The sequence below is a fragment of the Leguminivora glycinivorella genome, chromosome 21 (genome assembly GCF_023078275.1).
Source record: "Leguminivora glycinivorella isolate SPB_JAAS2020 chromosome 21, LegGlyc_1.1, whole genome shotgun sequence".
Classification (NCBI taxonomy): domain Eukaryota; kingdom Metazoa; phylum Arthropoda; class Insecta; order Lepidoptera; family Tortricidae; genus Leguminivora; species Leguminivora glycinivorella.
The window spans coordinates 4,574,634-4,592,694 of record NC_062991.1 but is presented as its reverse complement, the minus strand read 5'-3'; the positions used below and the strand labels follow the sequence as shown (position 1 = coordinate 4,592,694).

At 36.8% G+C, this 18,061-nt stretch overlaps 1 protein-coding gene across 1 annotated transcript; it reads left to right on the top strand.

Annotated features, from left to right (window-relative positions):
• Positions 1–501: 501 nt before the first annotated feature.
• LOC125237531 lies at positions 502–3,298 on the top strand. Its single transcript, XM_048144652.1, has 2 exons — positions 502–565; positions 1,585–3,298. The coding sequence occupies exon 2, from the start codon at positions 1,602–1,604 to the stop codon at positions 3,000–3,002; it is 1,401 nt and encodes a 466-aa protein (XP_048000609.1). The 5' UTR covers positions 502–565; positions 1,585–1,601; the 3' UTR covers positions 3,003–3,298.
• The last annotated feature ends 14,763 nt before the right edge of the window (positions 3,299–18,061 follow it).

Below are 18,061 nucleotides of genomic sequence, written 5' to 3'. Positions count from 1 at the left end.
CTTCCTCAAGAATCACTCTATCTATTAAAAAAAACCGCATCAAAATCCGTTGCGTAGTTTTAAAGATTTAAGCATACATAGGGACATAGGGACACAGAAAGCGACTTTGTTTTATACTATGTAGTGAGTAGTGATGAGATTTTGAGAAGCTAAGTATTGGTCATGAAGTTATGATTTATATACATTTATTACTATATTTTACAAACAAGATAGTGTTTGTTTTTCATTATTCACATGTATTTATAACCCTCATTTTGTGATTGCGCTTTCCAATCAAACGACTGTTTTGTTTTATAAACTCTCGTTTGGAAGCTCATATTATCCACATAATTATAGCAAAAAATTCTGAAAAAAAATGATGCCAATTGAATACACCTTACGCAAAAAAAGGATAATGTAAAACCGGAACCGAACGGGTTCGCTATACCTGCTTTGTGTCCGCCCCCTCCGTTGCCCTCAACCCCTCATATTCAAGGACTGACGCGTTCAGTTCAGTCTGCGCTCAGCGCTGTTTCGAGGTGGATCTGCGTTTTTTCGCTCCGCTGGCTTATTACTGACAAATTAGGTGAGAATCTGTGTTTTATTGTTTATTTTATATTGGTAAAGTGTTTTTTGTGGTAACTAACTGTTTTTTGTAAAGGAAATAGCTTTGTATTGGAATATATTCGTGATTTTTATAAGTATGCACTCACTCCTTGGCAGTGTGTTGTCCAATTTTAGATACCGTACCATATTTGAAGTGAAGCTCAATACTCGACTTGAACCTATTTATACACACAAATAGGTACATAGATTTTATTAGCGTTTGACATATAATTTTATATTTTAACAAAAGGGATTGAAATAAGTAAATAAAGTATTTTTGTTAATGACTATAAAGATTGTAATATTCATTGTTTAGGTAGGTACATTAACACAGACTCGGGCATTCCATTCCACTCCTTGGCGGTTCGCATAAGAAATTTGTCCTTTACATTCAACTTTATTTCGGGTAGCATTTATTTTGTGATTATTTATTCCTCTGAGAATCTTAAGAAGCAAACTTTTTTTTTATACTACGTCGATGGCAAACAAGCATACGGCCCGCCTGATGTAAAGAGGTCACCGTTACCTATGGACGCCTGCAACTCAAACAGTGTCACATGCGCGTTGACACCCCATTAGAAACTTGTACATTCCCTTTTGCTGTGTTAAGTACCTACACAGCAAAAAGGAGTTTACAAGTTCTAAGGAGGGTTCGGGTTGCCGACGACTCAAAGGACAATAAACAGAAAAAGTTAGTCCCGTAAGTCCTCCCGTCATCAGCACCGCACCCTTTTTGAGCTCTCGCTGCCTTAATCACCGGCAGGAACACAACACTATGGAGTAGGGCCTAGTGCTATTTGGCTGCGGTCTTCTGTAAGGCAGAGGTACTACCCAAGTTGGGCTCTGCTCTAGATTCGAGCGAGACGATATGTTTAATAAAGTAGGTAATGCTCTGAATATACCACGTTTTCGGAGACTATTCAATATGCATAAAATTGTGTCCACTTTTTGCAATATCATAATATAATAGTTACAATCTTTGATTTTTCTTTTCTTCAGGTTGAAACAAAAACAAAATGAATAAAGTTCAACTTGCTCATATGGAGCAAATGATAAAAGATGCGCATTTGATTGATTTACGGATGAAACTACAGATGGCAGAGAAAATGGCGTATTTCACTAAAAAGACTTTAACATGTAACGTCAGTGCGCCACTCCTCGGTATCAGCGAAAACGTTTATAATAAACTACAAAATAAAATAGAAACTATGAAAACCCGGAAATTTGCACATCTTCAGGAATTTTGCCTGCATAAACAAAAGCTACTTGTCGTAGTTAAAAACAATTTTTCTTACACGGATATCAGAGAAATTCTAGTAAAACATTATATTGAGCAACAAGAAATCCCAACCAAGGAAAAACTCATTGCCGATTTAGAATTAAAAAATAAACCTTGTGATAAAAATACTCTTAATTATTATCTCAATGATCTTGGATTTATTTGGAGAATCCTCCCAGGGACGACAAAATACATACTAACCGAGCATCCGAAAAGAGTCGCGGATAGATTGAGATACTTCAAAAAACTAAACCAATACAGATCAGAAAACAGGAAAATAGTTTATATAGAAGAAAATTATAACCATATTTACCGAAATCATGAGGAGGCCAATGGCAAATATCGTAGATGCTGCATTGCGGCAATTACAGAAAACTGCTTAGTTAAAGTAGACACATATACGTATCCTGGCGTACCTGGAGGCCATTTGTACGCATGGCTTAGAAATGATTTACTACCGCAATTGCAGAAAAACTCAGTAGTGGTAGTTGAAGACAAATTGAACAAAGAAATTCAAGATTATCAAATACCTGACGCATTCAACACTAAGGAAGAAATGAAAGATTGGTTGACTATAAACAACGTCCCTTTTGCAGAAAATATGTGTAAAGCAGATTTAATGAAGCTTATTGATAAGTTTGCAAACGAAAGTGGAGATATTTTGGAAGACATTTTCAAGTCACAAGGACATGATTTTTTGCGTAAACCCAAATTTCCGAAGCTGTGTGTAATGGCACCTTTGGCTCAACTTATGCTTGATACTTATCCCTGGCAGCGGATACCATCAAAATTAGCAGATGAACTGAAAGGTTGCACTGAAAAGCAGTGGACACAGATGTTTGACACTCTTAAACTAGAAGAAAGAAGGATTATGCATGAAGATCTTTTAATGGAAGAAATAATAGACAAGTTAATTACCATGACTACTCAGGAGGGTTTGGTGGAGAACCAGGGTTTAGATAATGTCGAAAGAGATCTTGACTACTATGTTGTCGAGAAAAAGACCTTACCCTATAACAAGCCTGAATATAGAAGTGCAGTTTCTTGTCCTACAGCTACAAATTTAACACGTTCGCTGGGGCAAGCCAAAACCTTAACCCATAATCTAGTGCGTTACGTGGCCCAATCCGCCCCGTAATAGTTTACATCGTAGTGCGTTACGGGTATAAAAGTGCCCCGTACGCCTAAGTCTGTTAAAAGTGCTGTAAGTTCCTGAAATATTGGATATTCCTATATTTTTTTCGACTAACTGTAAGAGTATGAAATTTCCTACGTCTCATTATCCCCGCACGTGGATACGATAAAAACTCAGAAAATTATATAGAAAAGAAAATACGGGGTTATTTTATCCCCGTATCGCACTAAAATTGAAAAAATACGGGGCTTAGTATTAAGGTCGACAAATTAGTAGTGATGGGAAATAAAACAATCGATGTATATGCTATATTATTATATGGGATAAGTTCGCCTTTGTACTTGTAATAAGCTCTTTTTCCTGTGTGTTGTATTATTTTCTGGTACAATAAAGTGTTTTACTACTACTATTACTACTACTATATTAATAAAAAAAAATACACATCAAAAATATGATACTTCGCACTCTTGTATTTTTGTGAAAGTAGTTAATATAATTAAGTATCAAAGATACATAACATAACATAAACCACCACCGTTTTTACATATTAAAAACATATATTTAATTACCTGCCTGCAATTAGATGTCAATTTGTGGTGATTTTGACGTTTATTGTGTGGGATAACGTTTGTTTTTGGAATATAGTAGTTCTAACGTGTGGTTCGAGCGCTTCATTTTTAATTTGCCGATAACAAGTATTTCAGTAAGCACTGCACTAGCGATACTGTGCCCATAACCCCGTACGGGCCAGCAAATTCTTTAAAATATAATTTTTGTCCCCTGGTCGGTACGGGGTTCCTGAGACCCCGTATATAATTAATATATCAATAAATAATACTTTTGAAGAGAAATCCAAATGTATATTTGTATGTATGTATGTATGTATGTATGTATGTATAAGCTTTATTGTACATTTTTGTAGTTGTAAAAATGACCAAAATACAGCTTCCGCAGCGGTGTGAACACGTTTTCTCACCCGCACTGAGTGATGACAGCGTACGGGGTTCATCAAAACCTCCCCGTAACGCAAAAGTGAACGTGTTTAAGCGCGGCCCATGTGCGTCTTGAGAGCGCAGCGTTAGCGGCCTCGCACTGATGGCGGTGCTCCGGACGCCTCGCCAAAATACGTTACACGTGACTCGAAAGAAAACAGTCTTAAGCGCCGCAAGCTTTCATATATATTGCGTCGTTGTGATCCAAGCATCTCGTCAAAATGGCGCGCGTTTTAGCAACGGTCACATTCGATAGTTTCGATGCTATTACTTGAGCTACCGACTTGACCAGTTTAACGTGACCTATCGGACCAACAGATTTGTATGACTGTTGTCACTTGTAATAAGGAGCTCTCTTATACTGGACGGTGACATAATTGTTTTCGAAGCGTTTTGAATACCAAGGACGACTCAAAATGTGCATTTATGAAGTTTGCTTGACAACATTACAGGATTAATGACCGAAATATTATTTAAATTATTCATTTTTTTTTAATTTACATTCTTATGTAGGTGTAGTTGTTATATATTTTAAATGCAACAAATATGAACTTTGTAAGTATGAAGAGTTAGCGTCTCACTGAATTTGAATTTCTCTCCTTTTTCTTAGTGACAAATGTTTATTTTATTTTTGCAATTTTTACTTATTTCTATAATATATCAGTTAAATTTTCGTTGGTTGTTTTGTCTAAGTTAAAAGTTTGAAATTTTGACAACATTATCAAATAATAAACGTGAGTCGTGAAACGAAACGTAATTCCTAGACAGTTGACGTTGTCAGTTGACACAGACAGAAATAGTAAGTTGTTTGTTGTTTCCAAAGTTCAGTGGTAAATTTATTTGTGTCATACAGTGATATTACTAATAAATACACCAAAATACAATAATGGTGACATTTTATACATGATTTAATACGCTTGTGGCTCTGCTTTGGTGTCTTTTACGTGCAAAAATATAGTCAAAAGTATGATCGGCGGCGGCGTCGAGAATGTTGGTGTTCATTTAATTTACTATAATATTGCTGTTAGAATATCCGCAGCGGTAAGTTGGTTCTTTTTACGCAAAAGTGGTATCTAATTAGAAAACAATATGAACTCACGTTTGTTAAAAATATGCAGTTTTTAAGGTTACAATTTCAATTGACATATACATTATTAAACTGTAAATGAAACCATGATATCAAGAATATAACATACTATAAATAACAATAATCAACAGCTAAAATAGAATAAAAGTTTCATAGAACCATCAACTCAATTTGCTTTTTATGTAGTTTCTTATTACAACTATATTTGACGCTAGCTTTATTTGACGTTCATATGCGCATTGTAATATGCCTACTTGAAAAATAAATATTTCATTTTCATTTTCATTTTCAACAATTGGAATTCTTAAATAATATTTCAGTCTTCTGTTGTTCAAGTTCTATTCTTAACATTTATTTGCAAATAAAATTTAATAGGTATAAAGGATGTTATTACATAGTATACTTATACATACTAGAATTTGTTGCCCGATTGAGTCTATCAAATCGCCGATTGTAAAATTTTATGTACCAGTACCTCACCTCATTTGAAGTAAGACATTGTAACACCTCATTTTTGAAAATGAGGTACTCATACAAACTCATTTTAATATGATGTCCTACCCATCACTATCCGGACGGAGCAGATTGCTAGCGTATTCAAAGCGGTTCCGCGCGTATTCTGCACGTGGTAACTTCTTCTAAGCCTATATTTTGCAACCGTGAACTTCTAATAAGTGTTGATTGACAAATCAAAACAACAATTTCGAATAAAACAATTAGCTAATTGATTAACATTTAATGCATACTCAGAAAAGTCCGCTCACATCGCGCGTTGTGTTATGTGTGACCGCGTGAGCGTTTCCGCCGCCGATCCGCTTTGAATACGCTCGCATTCCGCTATCAAAACGCCTATGTTTGACCGAGCCTTTTAGATTTAGGGACGGTTGCACCTAAGAGGCCGTTACCGAATTCAACGTTCGTTAAATTTTAGTATGGGAATTTCCGTGTGATACTATACAGCACGACCACGGATGATTTTATTAATTCTGATGCGGTACAAATTCACGAAAAAAAATGTACTTTTTTGTACTGACGTTTAAAAAAAATGTACCCTTATGATTTTGGAGTTTCGACATAGGGCCCGGGGTCGTGCTAGGTAGGTACTCCCTGGCACGACCACACTATATTTAATGAGATTTTAAATTTCTGTTGCAGTACAAATTCACGAAAAAAAATGTACTTTTTTGTACTTACCTTTTAAAAAAAAATACCCTCATGGTTTCGGAGTTTTGACATGGGGTGTGGTCGTGCTAGATAGGTGGTACTTCCTGGCACGACCACAAATTAATAAAATCATCCGTGGTCGTGCTGTATAGTATCACACGAATTTCCTTAGACTTTGCTGATGCGTGACGTTGATGTGTCCGTTAACTGTGGTTGATGCAACTGGCCCTTAATCTCCCAGAATCAGTTTTTCAGTGTTATATGACTTCTACTGTTACAAAAGATTTTAGGTTATATTATAAGTATTTTTAGACTATAGATTTGATTATATTTCATTTTAGTGAACATAAAGTAAATTAAATTGGTATACTTAAACTAGAAGAAAGAAGGATTATGCATGAAGATCTTTTAATGGAAGAAATAATAGACAAGTTAATTACCATGACTACTCAGGAGGGTTTGGTGGAGAACCAGGGTTTAGATAATGTCGAAAGAGATCTTGACTACTATGTTGTCGAGAAAAAGACCTTACCCTATAACAAGCCTGAATATAGAAGTGCAGTTTCTTGTCCTACAGCTACAAATTTAACACGTTCGCTGGGGCAAGCCAAAACCTTAACCCATAATCTAGTGCGTTACGTGGCCCAATCCGCCCCGTAATAGTTTACATCGTAGTGCGTTACGGGTATAAAAGTGCCCCGTACGCCTAAGTCTGTTAAAAGTGCTGTAAGTTCCTGAAATATTGGATATTCCTATATTTTTTTCGACTAACTGTAAGAGTATGAAATTTCCTACGTCTCATTATCCCCGCACGTGGATACGATAAAAACTCAGAAAATTATATAGAAAAGAAAATACGGGGTTATTTTATCCCCGTATCGCACTAAAATTGAAAAAATACGGGGCTTAGTATTAAGGTCGATAAATTAGTAGTGATGGGAAATAAAACAATCGATGTATATGCTATATTATTATATGGGATAAGTTCGCCTTTGTACTTGTAATAAGCTCTTTTTCCTGTGTGTTGTATTATTTTCTGGTACAATAAAGTGTTTTACTACTACTATTACTACTACTATATTAATAAAAAAAAATACACATCAAAAATATGATACTTCGCACTCTTGTATTTTTGTGAAAGTAGTTAATATAATTAAGTATCAAAGATACATAACATAACATAAACCACCACCGTTTTTACATATTAAAAACATATATTTAATTACCTGCCTGCAATTAGATGTCAATTTGTGGTGATTTTGACGTTTATTGTGTGGGATAACGTTTGTTTTTGGAATATAGTAGTTCTAACGTGTGGTTCGAGCGCTTCATTTTTAATTTGCCGATAACAAGTATTTCAGTAAGCACTGCACTAGCGATACTGTGCCCATAACCCCGTACGGGCCAGCAAATTCTTTAAAATATAATTTTTGTCCCCTGGTCGGTACGGGGTTCCTGAGACCCCGTATATAATTAATATATCAATAAATAATACTTTTGAAGAGAAATCCAAATGTATATTTGTATGTATGTATGTATGTATGTATGTATGTATAAGCTTTATTGTACATTTTTGTAGTTGTAAAAATGACCAAAATACAGCTTCCGCAGCGGTGTGAACACGATTTTTCTCACCCGCACTGAGTGATGACAGCGTACGGGGTTCAAAAACCCCCGTAACGCAGTGAACGTGTTTAAGCGCGGCCCATGTGCGTCTTGAGAGCGCAGCGTTAGCGGAGCGCACTGATGGCGGTGCTCCGGACGGAGCAGATTGCTAGCGTATTCAAAGCGGTTCCGCGCGTATTCTGCACGTGGTAACTTCTTCTAAGCCTATATTTTGCAACCGTGAACTTCTAATAAGTGTTGATTGACAAATCAAAACAACAATTTCGAATAAAACAATTAGCTAATTGATTAACATTTAATGCATACTCAGATAAGTCCGCACACATCGCGCGTTGTGTTATGTCATATGTGTGACCGCGTGAGCGTTTCCGCCGCCGATCCGCTTTGAATACGCTCGCATTCCGCTATCAAAACGCCTGTGTTTGACCGAGGCTTTTAGATTTAGGGACGGTTGCACCTAACAGTCCGTTACCGCATTCAACGTTCGTTAAATTTTAGTATGGGAATTTCCTTAGACTTCTGCTGATGTGTGACGTTGATGTGTCCGTTAACTGTGGTTGATGCAACTGGCCCTTATTCTCCTCCCAGAATCAGTTTTGCAGTGTTATATGAATTCTACTGTTATTCAAAATTCGAATTGTGTTCGTTACAAAATATCTTAGGAGGTTATATTATAAGTATTTTTTAGACTATAGATTTGATTATATTTCATTTTAGTGAACATAAAGTAAATTAAATTGGTATAATGGTGTTTTTTTTTTTAATTTTTCATTAAGTGTTTTTTATTCTTCCAAACTGTAAAATACAGGCCAAGTTCAATACACTTAAAAGACAAATTCAATACATACTCAGATAAATTACGAGGACCTTGTAAAGTTTTTCTAAGAATTTAAATTTAATAGATTTCGCTAATAAAAAGGTAAAATAAGGACTTACACATCTAATTTCATCGTATTGAAGTGATCCTACAAGAGCTTTCAAGTCACTGAATTCTACTTAAAATAAATTTAAGGATCAATTTAAATTCCACCTTCCAAATTTAAATGCGAATCAATTTTTCAGTTGACTTAACTCGTATTGGGTATCTCATAACGACATAATTTGAAAATATTCTCGAAGAATCCGTTATCCAAGCACAGACTACAGTCTTCACACTTGACAGACATCGCATTATGATTTAGCGTTTACAAAGAGCGCGTAGTCACCATATAATAAATATTATATAATATTATGTACAATTTTACAGGAAAAAAAATTATGATTTGAGCAATGCAATTGTTTAGAATCTTACCATTACATAGTATACTTATCAGTAGTAAGCGCGACGAACTAAAAGCCAGACCACCCCTGGTATTACCTGAGCATTTCTTTTTTTTTTGCCACTTTTATGAAGTGTGATATTTTTGAAAAAAAAAATGCTATTTCTACTCAGAATTACTAGCTTTTTCAATCCTAGTAGTTAAAACAATAGTCCCATACGATTTTTTCTTATTTTGTTACCATTTTCCGTACATGTTGTATGGGGTAACAAAAGAGGAAAGTAACAAAAATGTATGAAAATTCTGGGACACTGTTTGTCTCCCAGTGAGATTGAAAGTACTCATGATTCTGAGTACAATTCACCTAAAATTGTACTCAAAAAAACAATCAAATTTTTAAAATGCTCACCTATACAATTATGTCGGAGGGGTGCTGACCTACCGCGAGTGTGGTCGCACATTCGTAGCAAAAATTGGCATCGTCAGAAAAAGGAGCGAAATTCAAATTTTCTACGGGAGTCAAAATTTCGCCCTTACATTTTCAATCGGTTATTCGTACGTCAAGGTTTACGAAGGCACTAAAGTGCAGACAAAAGACGACAAGACAATAAAATTGGCCGGGAAGCCCTACATTTTTACAATTGGATGCCTTTTTTTAGGGCCAAAATTTTACTAGTAAAAATACAAATTTATTACGAGAGAAAACATATGTCTTAGGATTGTGTAGTACATGTACTAATAGTACAAATTTACAAAAGACACGATTCCCTGCACTGTACTAGACCGAACTACTCCCAAATAATTCTGCTCTCTAGTACATTTAGTACACTCACACACGCGAAACAGAATAGGAGCGAAAGGAGCGAAGAGCCGAGGAGTGACAATGACAGCAAAGCGATGCGTGTGATCCGACCGAAACCGACCGAGAGCGCGCGAAAGCGGCCGATCAGCTCTCGGCTAGTACGAGCGAGCGTTACTGTACGCCATATGCAGAATTTATCTCTCGCTCTCTCGGTGTACTACTGTCCTAAAAGAACGAACTAGTACACTTCGGAGATCGTACTAGTTGGGAGCGATCTTTTCAGTGAACGAGCAGGCACAACTCTAATATGTCTGGTGTCTTTGAGTTGGCTTGAATGCTCCATCTAGTACCTAGTTGATGTCTGTGTCCAAACGCCAAGCATAAAATGCAAGTTCCATTTTTAAAAATTCCAAGATGAGTCACAAGCGAACATGAACCTTAAAACTTCTCCGCTAAGTTGAATTTGAGTTGTAAAACAAAATGCACCGAATTCTACTGGCTTCGATTAGGATTCTTTAATCGAGTAATGCCGTCTGCTTTTTCGTGCCATTCAAATAAGGACCTTATTTTAAGTGTTAGTGAGCGCACTTTGATTAAATTAAATTCGTTAGCCAGCCGGCCTAGCCGAAGTGACAATGGTTGACGCTACGTGCCGATCGAAACGCAGTATATCTCTGTCGCGCCACTACAGAAGGCTAGATAGAGAGCTAGGTTTGATACGCTTACGAGACACAAGAGATTGTGACGTTGGCTAGGTACCCAGTTAGAACGGCTTCAACAATTGAAAATTAATGTTGAAGTTATTTTGTAGATTGAATGGATTTTGTTCTTTATTGCTATTGTGGAAGGGTGTAGTTTGCGTTGTTTGTTATGAGATGTTATCCTTAGCTTGGGTAAGTTTAGGGACTGCAAACCGGATTTGTTGCCCGATCAATCCGGATCCGGTATTTGTAGGAATACGAAATGAATGACAGATATTTCTATTTTTTGCGTTATGTAGGATATGTGTATACCTGTTATGTATTGAATTACGAGTAGGATAGGTAGTAGATTTGCTTGATTAGGATAATTTATTTTTCCCCTCACTAGCTCGGAAACACGTGTTTTGTCCTTTAATACCAGCGGGTAAAAACGCATTTTATCCACTAGTGGGTAAAGTAATTTGACCTTGAATAAAGTCAAATTAACTGCTTTAAAATTGATAAAAGTAGGTGAATCTAGCAATAAAGATGATTTACCACCCGTGGAACTACTGGAAGCAGTGATAAACGCATTTTTTGCGTTGTAGTTTCCTCGCTATAGTGAGGGGAAAAGTTTTGTGTTACACTCGGGTGCAATCAGGATTCTATTCTCGAACCACTCGCTTCGCTCGTGGTTCAACTATAGAATCCTTTCACTTGCTCGTTTTTCAATTCCACACTCGGCGTTAAAATACAACTTTGCCCCCTTGTATAACAAATAACTATTATCGCTTTTATAACGGGTTTGACGGCCCAGCCACGACATTGGTCTAAGCGGGACAGCGGCGAGCGGCAGCCATACGTGCGAATGAAAAGTCCCATCGCTGTGTCTTGCTCCAATGTATGGCCGCGCCGCTCACCGCTACCGCACTTAGACCAATGTCGTGGCTGAGCCGTGAGTTTGGACTTCTTGAGGTGCGACTTTTTTTCTTCCTGTATCCGGTGATTTTGTCCGGATTGGGTAGCTTCTATCAAGTGCCGAATCCGGTAGCTCCTAAAACTCCCGAATCCGGTATCTCCAAAAGAAGTGCCGGATCCGTCCGGATTACCTGTTCCACAACCGGATTTAAATTTGCAATCCTTGGTAGCTCTGTCCTTAGTCAGTAGTTTTAATTAACCAAAGGTATTGATGGTGTATCGGAGGAACACAGGTTTCCACGTGGTTCGATTGCTAAGGTTTTGCTTAATTAGGATCAGGTTAGTTTATTTATTCGTTTTGTTACGGGTTTTAAGGGCCTTGGGCCTTTGCGTGCCTCCACGCAATTTTTAAGAAGAAGTAGGTACTCGACTACTCGTATACAGAATTTACTACCACCAAAACAAACTACTTTCTGATTTAGATTTCTTCTCATTCTCCCGTGCCTCATTCAAAGCTGCTGTTGTAAAATTATACAGAGTGGGGCCTGTAACAAAGGCGAAGAATTGAACTGTAGGCTATTCTCCTTATACTGATCAACATTTGTTCAGTGACTTTTAAAAATTATGAAGTCTTTAAATTTTTCATTTTTCATACAAAATAAATATTAGCTTCAATGTACGCCATTATTGTTGTTGTCATTGACGTTGTCTGTCACACTTTAGACTTAACAGAATTCGCAATACATTACCTCTTAGAAAAAACTTTCAAGGGTGATAAAAATCAAAATACAAGTTATTTTTAAAAGTCGCCGAACAAATGTTGATCAGTATAAGGAGAATAGCCTAGAGTTCAATTCTTCGCCTTTGTTACAGGCCCCACTCTGTATACAAAAAAAATACAAATAAGTTCACCATTTAGCATGTTAGCTTTAGGTTTTGCAGAAGTTAGACATACTTAGTTATACCTACTGTTTGCATGTTGTGTGTTTGTTTACATACCAATACCACGTATGTTCTCAGTGGGATATGTTCAAGGAAATATCTTAATCTATTTTGTACTAGATACGTATATTTCTTTGTGTTATATTATTCACTTGTATGTATCTGTTTTATCTCATTGTAATAATAGTTATTTGTTAGTGAGTGTGGAATTGAAAAACGAGCAAGTGAAATGATTCTATAGTTGAACCACGAGCGAAGCGAGTGGTTCGAGAATAGAATCCTGAACTTACGAGTTTTTTAACATACGAGAAGTAAAATACATTTGCACCCGAGTGTAACACAAAACTTTCCCCCTCACTATAGCGAGGAAACTACAACGCAAAAAATGCGTTTTTTCACTGCTTCCAGTAATTCCACAGGTGGTAAATCATTTTTATTACTAGATTAACCTACTTTTATCAATTTTAAAGCAGTTAATTTGACTTTACTCAAGGTCAAACTACTTTACCCACTAGCGGATAAAATGCGTTTTTACCCGCTGGTATTAAAGGACAAAACACGTGTTTCCGAGCTAGTGAGGGAAAAATAAAATAAACGTTAAGGTTTGGGCATTTTCGCTAAAAAAAGATTCAAAACTTTTTTTTCTAAAGAAGGTAAAAAAAAAGGTAAATTTTATGGTTTTCCTACTCAGAATTGCGAGCCCCTTCTTCCTACTAACGGAAAAAAGCGTCCCAAATTTAATTTTTCCACCTCGTTACCATTTTTCAAACACTTTGTACAGTAGTTACAAAGTGGAAAGTATGCAAAATAGATCCTAGATCGTAAGGGCTCGTGATTCTGAGTAGGAAAATATAAAATGGACCTACCTTAGAAAAAAAAATAGTTTTGGTGATTGTTCTTGCGAAAATGCCCGTTTAGGTTTAGTACAATTATAGTTTTTAAGATTATTTGTATTTTTCCGAAGTACCTACACATATTTCTGATATTTCCCACGTTTGATTTTACTGAACAACCCAAAACTCACAAAACGTCTTATCTCACCTTTTAATTCAACTGAAACCCAACTTTATCTCCATACAATGAGCTATATTTTCATTTACATTTTCACAGTTCCTTACAAGAAAATTGCAAGTCATTGTAGTCTATAATTTTATAGATACCATTGTGCCTTAGAAGGTTAGGCGATTAAAGTGGGATAGATTAAGACCATTTTCAGTGATTAAGTTTAAGGCCTAGGGTATGACTAAAGTGGACCTAGAAACCGCCTTTCCCCACAAACGTTCCCGTTTTCCTCTCTAGATATTAAATGAATATTTTGACACGATTCTAAGTCATATCCACTACAGATAAGAAACATTTATTTCGGACTAGCTTTTGCCTGCGGCTTTGCTCGCGTTAGAAAGAGACAAAAAGCAGCCTATGTCACGCTCCATCCCTTCAACTATCTCCACTGAAAAAATCATGTCAATTCGTCGCTCCGTTTTACTGTGAAAGACGGACAAACAAACAGACACACACACTTTCCCATTTATGATATTAGTATGGATTAGTATTTAGAATTTGTCTCTTTTTTGCAATAATAATAAGAAAAGCTGCGGTTCAATACGATGAGTTGTGAATACAATTGTCTATGATTTTAATATTCATAGAGGAAAATAGGAGCTTTCTCTGGACGTTCACCATTTTACTTTTAATGTGGGTTTCTATAAATGGATGTTGCCTTGCCGTAAATAGCTATAAGAATTTTCATTTAAAATTATAAGGGAAAAGTGGAAGTTTCCAAGAATAGTTTATAAGTTTTATTGACAAAGTAAAATTTTATAGAGAAAGCAAAATTGTGCAACGAGTACCTGACCCTTTAACACAACTTGCCTTGTCGCGCGCGAGTCCATACATCAAGCGCGACTTCAAGTATGGACTCGCCACAGAACACCCCACTAGAAGCCAAATGCAAGCGATATTGTTCGAGACGCAAATCACCAATCCTTGCGGGGTGAGGCGGGCGCGCACGGTGCTGCCATTGGTCGTTTCAAATAATGGCGCGCCTTTATGATTAGCAGTAGGGATGGGAATGGAATGGGACATGTCTATTATAGACAATGGTACCGGTACCAGTACTGTGGTGAATTTGTTTTGCAACAAATTATAATATTATAATTAAATTATAATAAGGCCTAGTTACCCTTCGGGTTGGAAGGTCAGATGGCAGTCGCTTTCATAAAACTAGTGCCTACGCCAAATCTTGGTAGTAGTTTCCAAAGCGGACCCCAGGCTCCCATGAGCCGTGGCGAATGCCGATGCCGGGATAACGCAAGGAGGATGATAATTGTGATAGCATCTCAATAAAAATCATTCTAGTAACTAATAACTAAACTGTGCATTTTTACTTACGTTTACTAAGTTAAATAACCAACTAAATATTCTAAACTAATCAATGAACTAAATACCACTACAGACTCTACAGATTCTAGATAATTATTCACTATTACAAATCTGCTTTCTTTTATATTTCATAAAATGGTAGCACATGGTACGAACGGCAGTACGAAGTTCCCGCAACAGACATAAACTAACATGGCCCCATGCCTAGTCGTTTACGTGAAAGGGATAGCATATCACATTTTTAACTCGGTAAAGAGGGATGGACGCGCCTCGGCGCCGCTCAGCACAACCATATTGACCAGTATAAATGAACTCCGCGGACAATAAACAATATTCAACAAAACAATTAATTTGACTTAACTGTGGAATGTTGTTCCATCTTTTTTACATGTAGAAGTGTTAGAAGACTTGCCACACCACTTTATGCTGTAAGAGACCATTGTTTGCAACCAAAATTGATTATTTAAGATTTTTTCCCGAGCGGACACGGACACTGTTAGCGGGTCGTATACTTGGGCGCTACTGATCGGTGTCGCACGCGTTCAAACTTTTATAAACCTGATTTGTCGTATGCTTGGTGATCGCGAGTCGCCCTGTAAGGGCCATCTTGTTGTATTGATCTGTGGGACTCGCACGCGACAAGGCTAGTTGTGCTAGAGGGGCTGGTATGCATAACAAATTTATATATGAATTCGTTTAAAAAACCGGCCAACAGCGTGTCGGGCCACGCTCAGTGTAGGGTTTCGTAGTTTCCCGTATTTTTTTCAAAAACCTGTAGTCCTCTCAAGTTCATAATAATTTTGTGTGGTTTTCAAAAAAAATAATGATTTTTTTCCACTTTGTCGGCGTGATTGATATACATATTGGTAGGTACCAAATTTCAGCTTTCTAGTGCTAACGGTCACTGTGATTATCCGTGGACGGACGGACGGACAGACAGACATGGCGAAACTATAAGGGTTCCCAGTTGACTACGGAAAAAGGGGTTTTGAAAAAACTACGTCCAAGTCTTTAATCATGCGGTTTTTGTTTTTCTCACTAGTAATTTACCGTCGTTTTCGATTTTCAAGTTAAAGAAAACCATTTTATAAAGTGTGATAATATCAATTTCACCAGCGGGGTTATTATGCTTGCAATGTTATCACTTATCAACGTCGATAAGGCATATATGTCACTGTCACACTGACGTACTTGCTAGAACGTGACGGATGCTTTATCCAGATAAGTGAATTGAAAACATCATAGGTACAGAGGTGGTGCAAAAAGATTTTCGTACTTTTCCGGAGAGGAATTGTTATTTTTAGGGTTCCGTAGTCAACTAGGAACCCTTATAGTTTCGCCACGTGTGTCCGTCCGTGGATAATCTCAGTGACCGTTGGCACTAGAAAGCTGAAATTTGTTTCCAATATGTACATCAATCACGCTACAGATCCCTACACTGAGCATGGCCCGACACGGCCCTGGCAGGTTTTTATTTTTTTCGTATTTATCATGCTAGTTCAGACAGCGTCAGTACTTACGTCTTGTACGGAAACTAACTAAAATAACTAACTAACTAACACGTTCGTACGTTTCCGTAAGAATACGAAGTAAAACCTTTAGGCACTACACCTGTACGCTATACTTATTCCGTTTACCACTAACCCTTACGCTATCCCGTTTTAACACGTTCACTGCCAGACAGTAAATGGCACACTACTCCAGAAACCTTTCGTTATTTATAACAGTTATTTTGTATAGTGACCACCAGCCTAGGTGGCTTGTCCGGCATCTGAGCAAAGTTCACGAGTACACACGGCGGGTTCCTGGCAGTGAATGTGTTAATTTAAACCCTAACATAAACTTTTACTATATCACACACTACCTACACTATACTTACGGTTGAAGGCCATTCAAGTCACGCCTAAACCCCACATTTGTAATAACCAACCTTATTCAGGGTTAACTTTAGGAAACATTTTGTATGGCCGTAAGTTAGAGATTAATTCAGAGATGATTGCTTGAAGTACCTAACCATAATTATTGGAACACCTGGTTTCTCTATGGAATCTATATATTTTGGAAATAGGCTGAAGCACAGAATTCATAGACGTTCAACCAAATCTTGGCATTAAAAAAACGCCTTCAAAAATAAGCGCGTTACAAAACACGGAGAAACTAAAAAGCAAAAAATAATAAACCTTTGAATTCAGATTTCTTATCGGATTGCAATAATCTAAACATCCAAATTATAAACAAATCAATTATTTTTGGAGTCGGTACCGACTACAAAAGTAATTGATTTGTTTGTAATTTGGATGTTTAGATTATTGCAATCCGATAAGAAATCTGAATTCAAAGGTTTATTATTTTTTGCTTTTTAGTTTCTCCGTGTTTTGTAACGCGCTTATTTTTGAAGGCGGTTTTATTTTTTGTTAAAAAGTTAATTTATTTGTTGATTTTTAGTGGTTCCTATTGATATTTTATGTATCAGTCCGAATATATGTACAGTAGTGAAAGAATTATCCTTTAACTCCTAACCATTGAGGAGTTGACCTTCCATCATCAGCTCAGCCACATAAAGTTATCACCATCAGGCGTAAATACTGGTGTACCTTTGAAAAATACACTAAAAACATTACATGTGCCTATAACATTTGAGGAGTTCCCTCGATTTCTCCAAGATCCCATCATCAGACCCCGACTTGGTGCCAATGGGACCATCTCGGGGTTATACCTGATCGAATGAAAAAAAAATTTTGAAAATCGGTCCATGATTCTCGGAAATATCGAATAACATACATACAAAAAAAAAAAAACATTCAGTCGAATTGAGAACCTCCTCCTTTTTTGAAGTCGGTTAAAAAGTTTAATTTATTGGATTTCTCGCCTTTTTATGCCACGATTTCTTACAAAACACACATACACAGTATAAACACAGACATTTCATAGAAAAACGTTTTGACGGCAGTCTAAAGTCGTATAGTGATGTCCCTTCCAAATCCAGACTATTTAAATTGTAAGGGTTGTCAAAAATCAAGTAATTATGTTTTTTGAATATATGACCAAGCAGGGTGGGTAAGGCCGACCGAGCTAAATGTAATTGTAGGATAATTGTGATTTTTATAATTATGTGCCGTTTTCAAGAATTACCCTGTATCTACATTTACCTCGGTCGTCCTAACTAGGGTAAAAGTTTTACCTATGTCTGTATGAAAGAAAACAAACAGG

Bases quoted from the DNA above. Each gene is read 5' to 3' on its own strand.
- LOC125237531 (XM_048144652.1), top strand. From the start codon at position 1,602: ATGAATAAAGTTCAACTTGCTCATATGGAGCAAATGATAAAAGATGCG.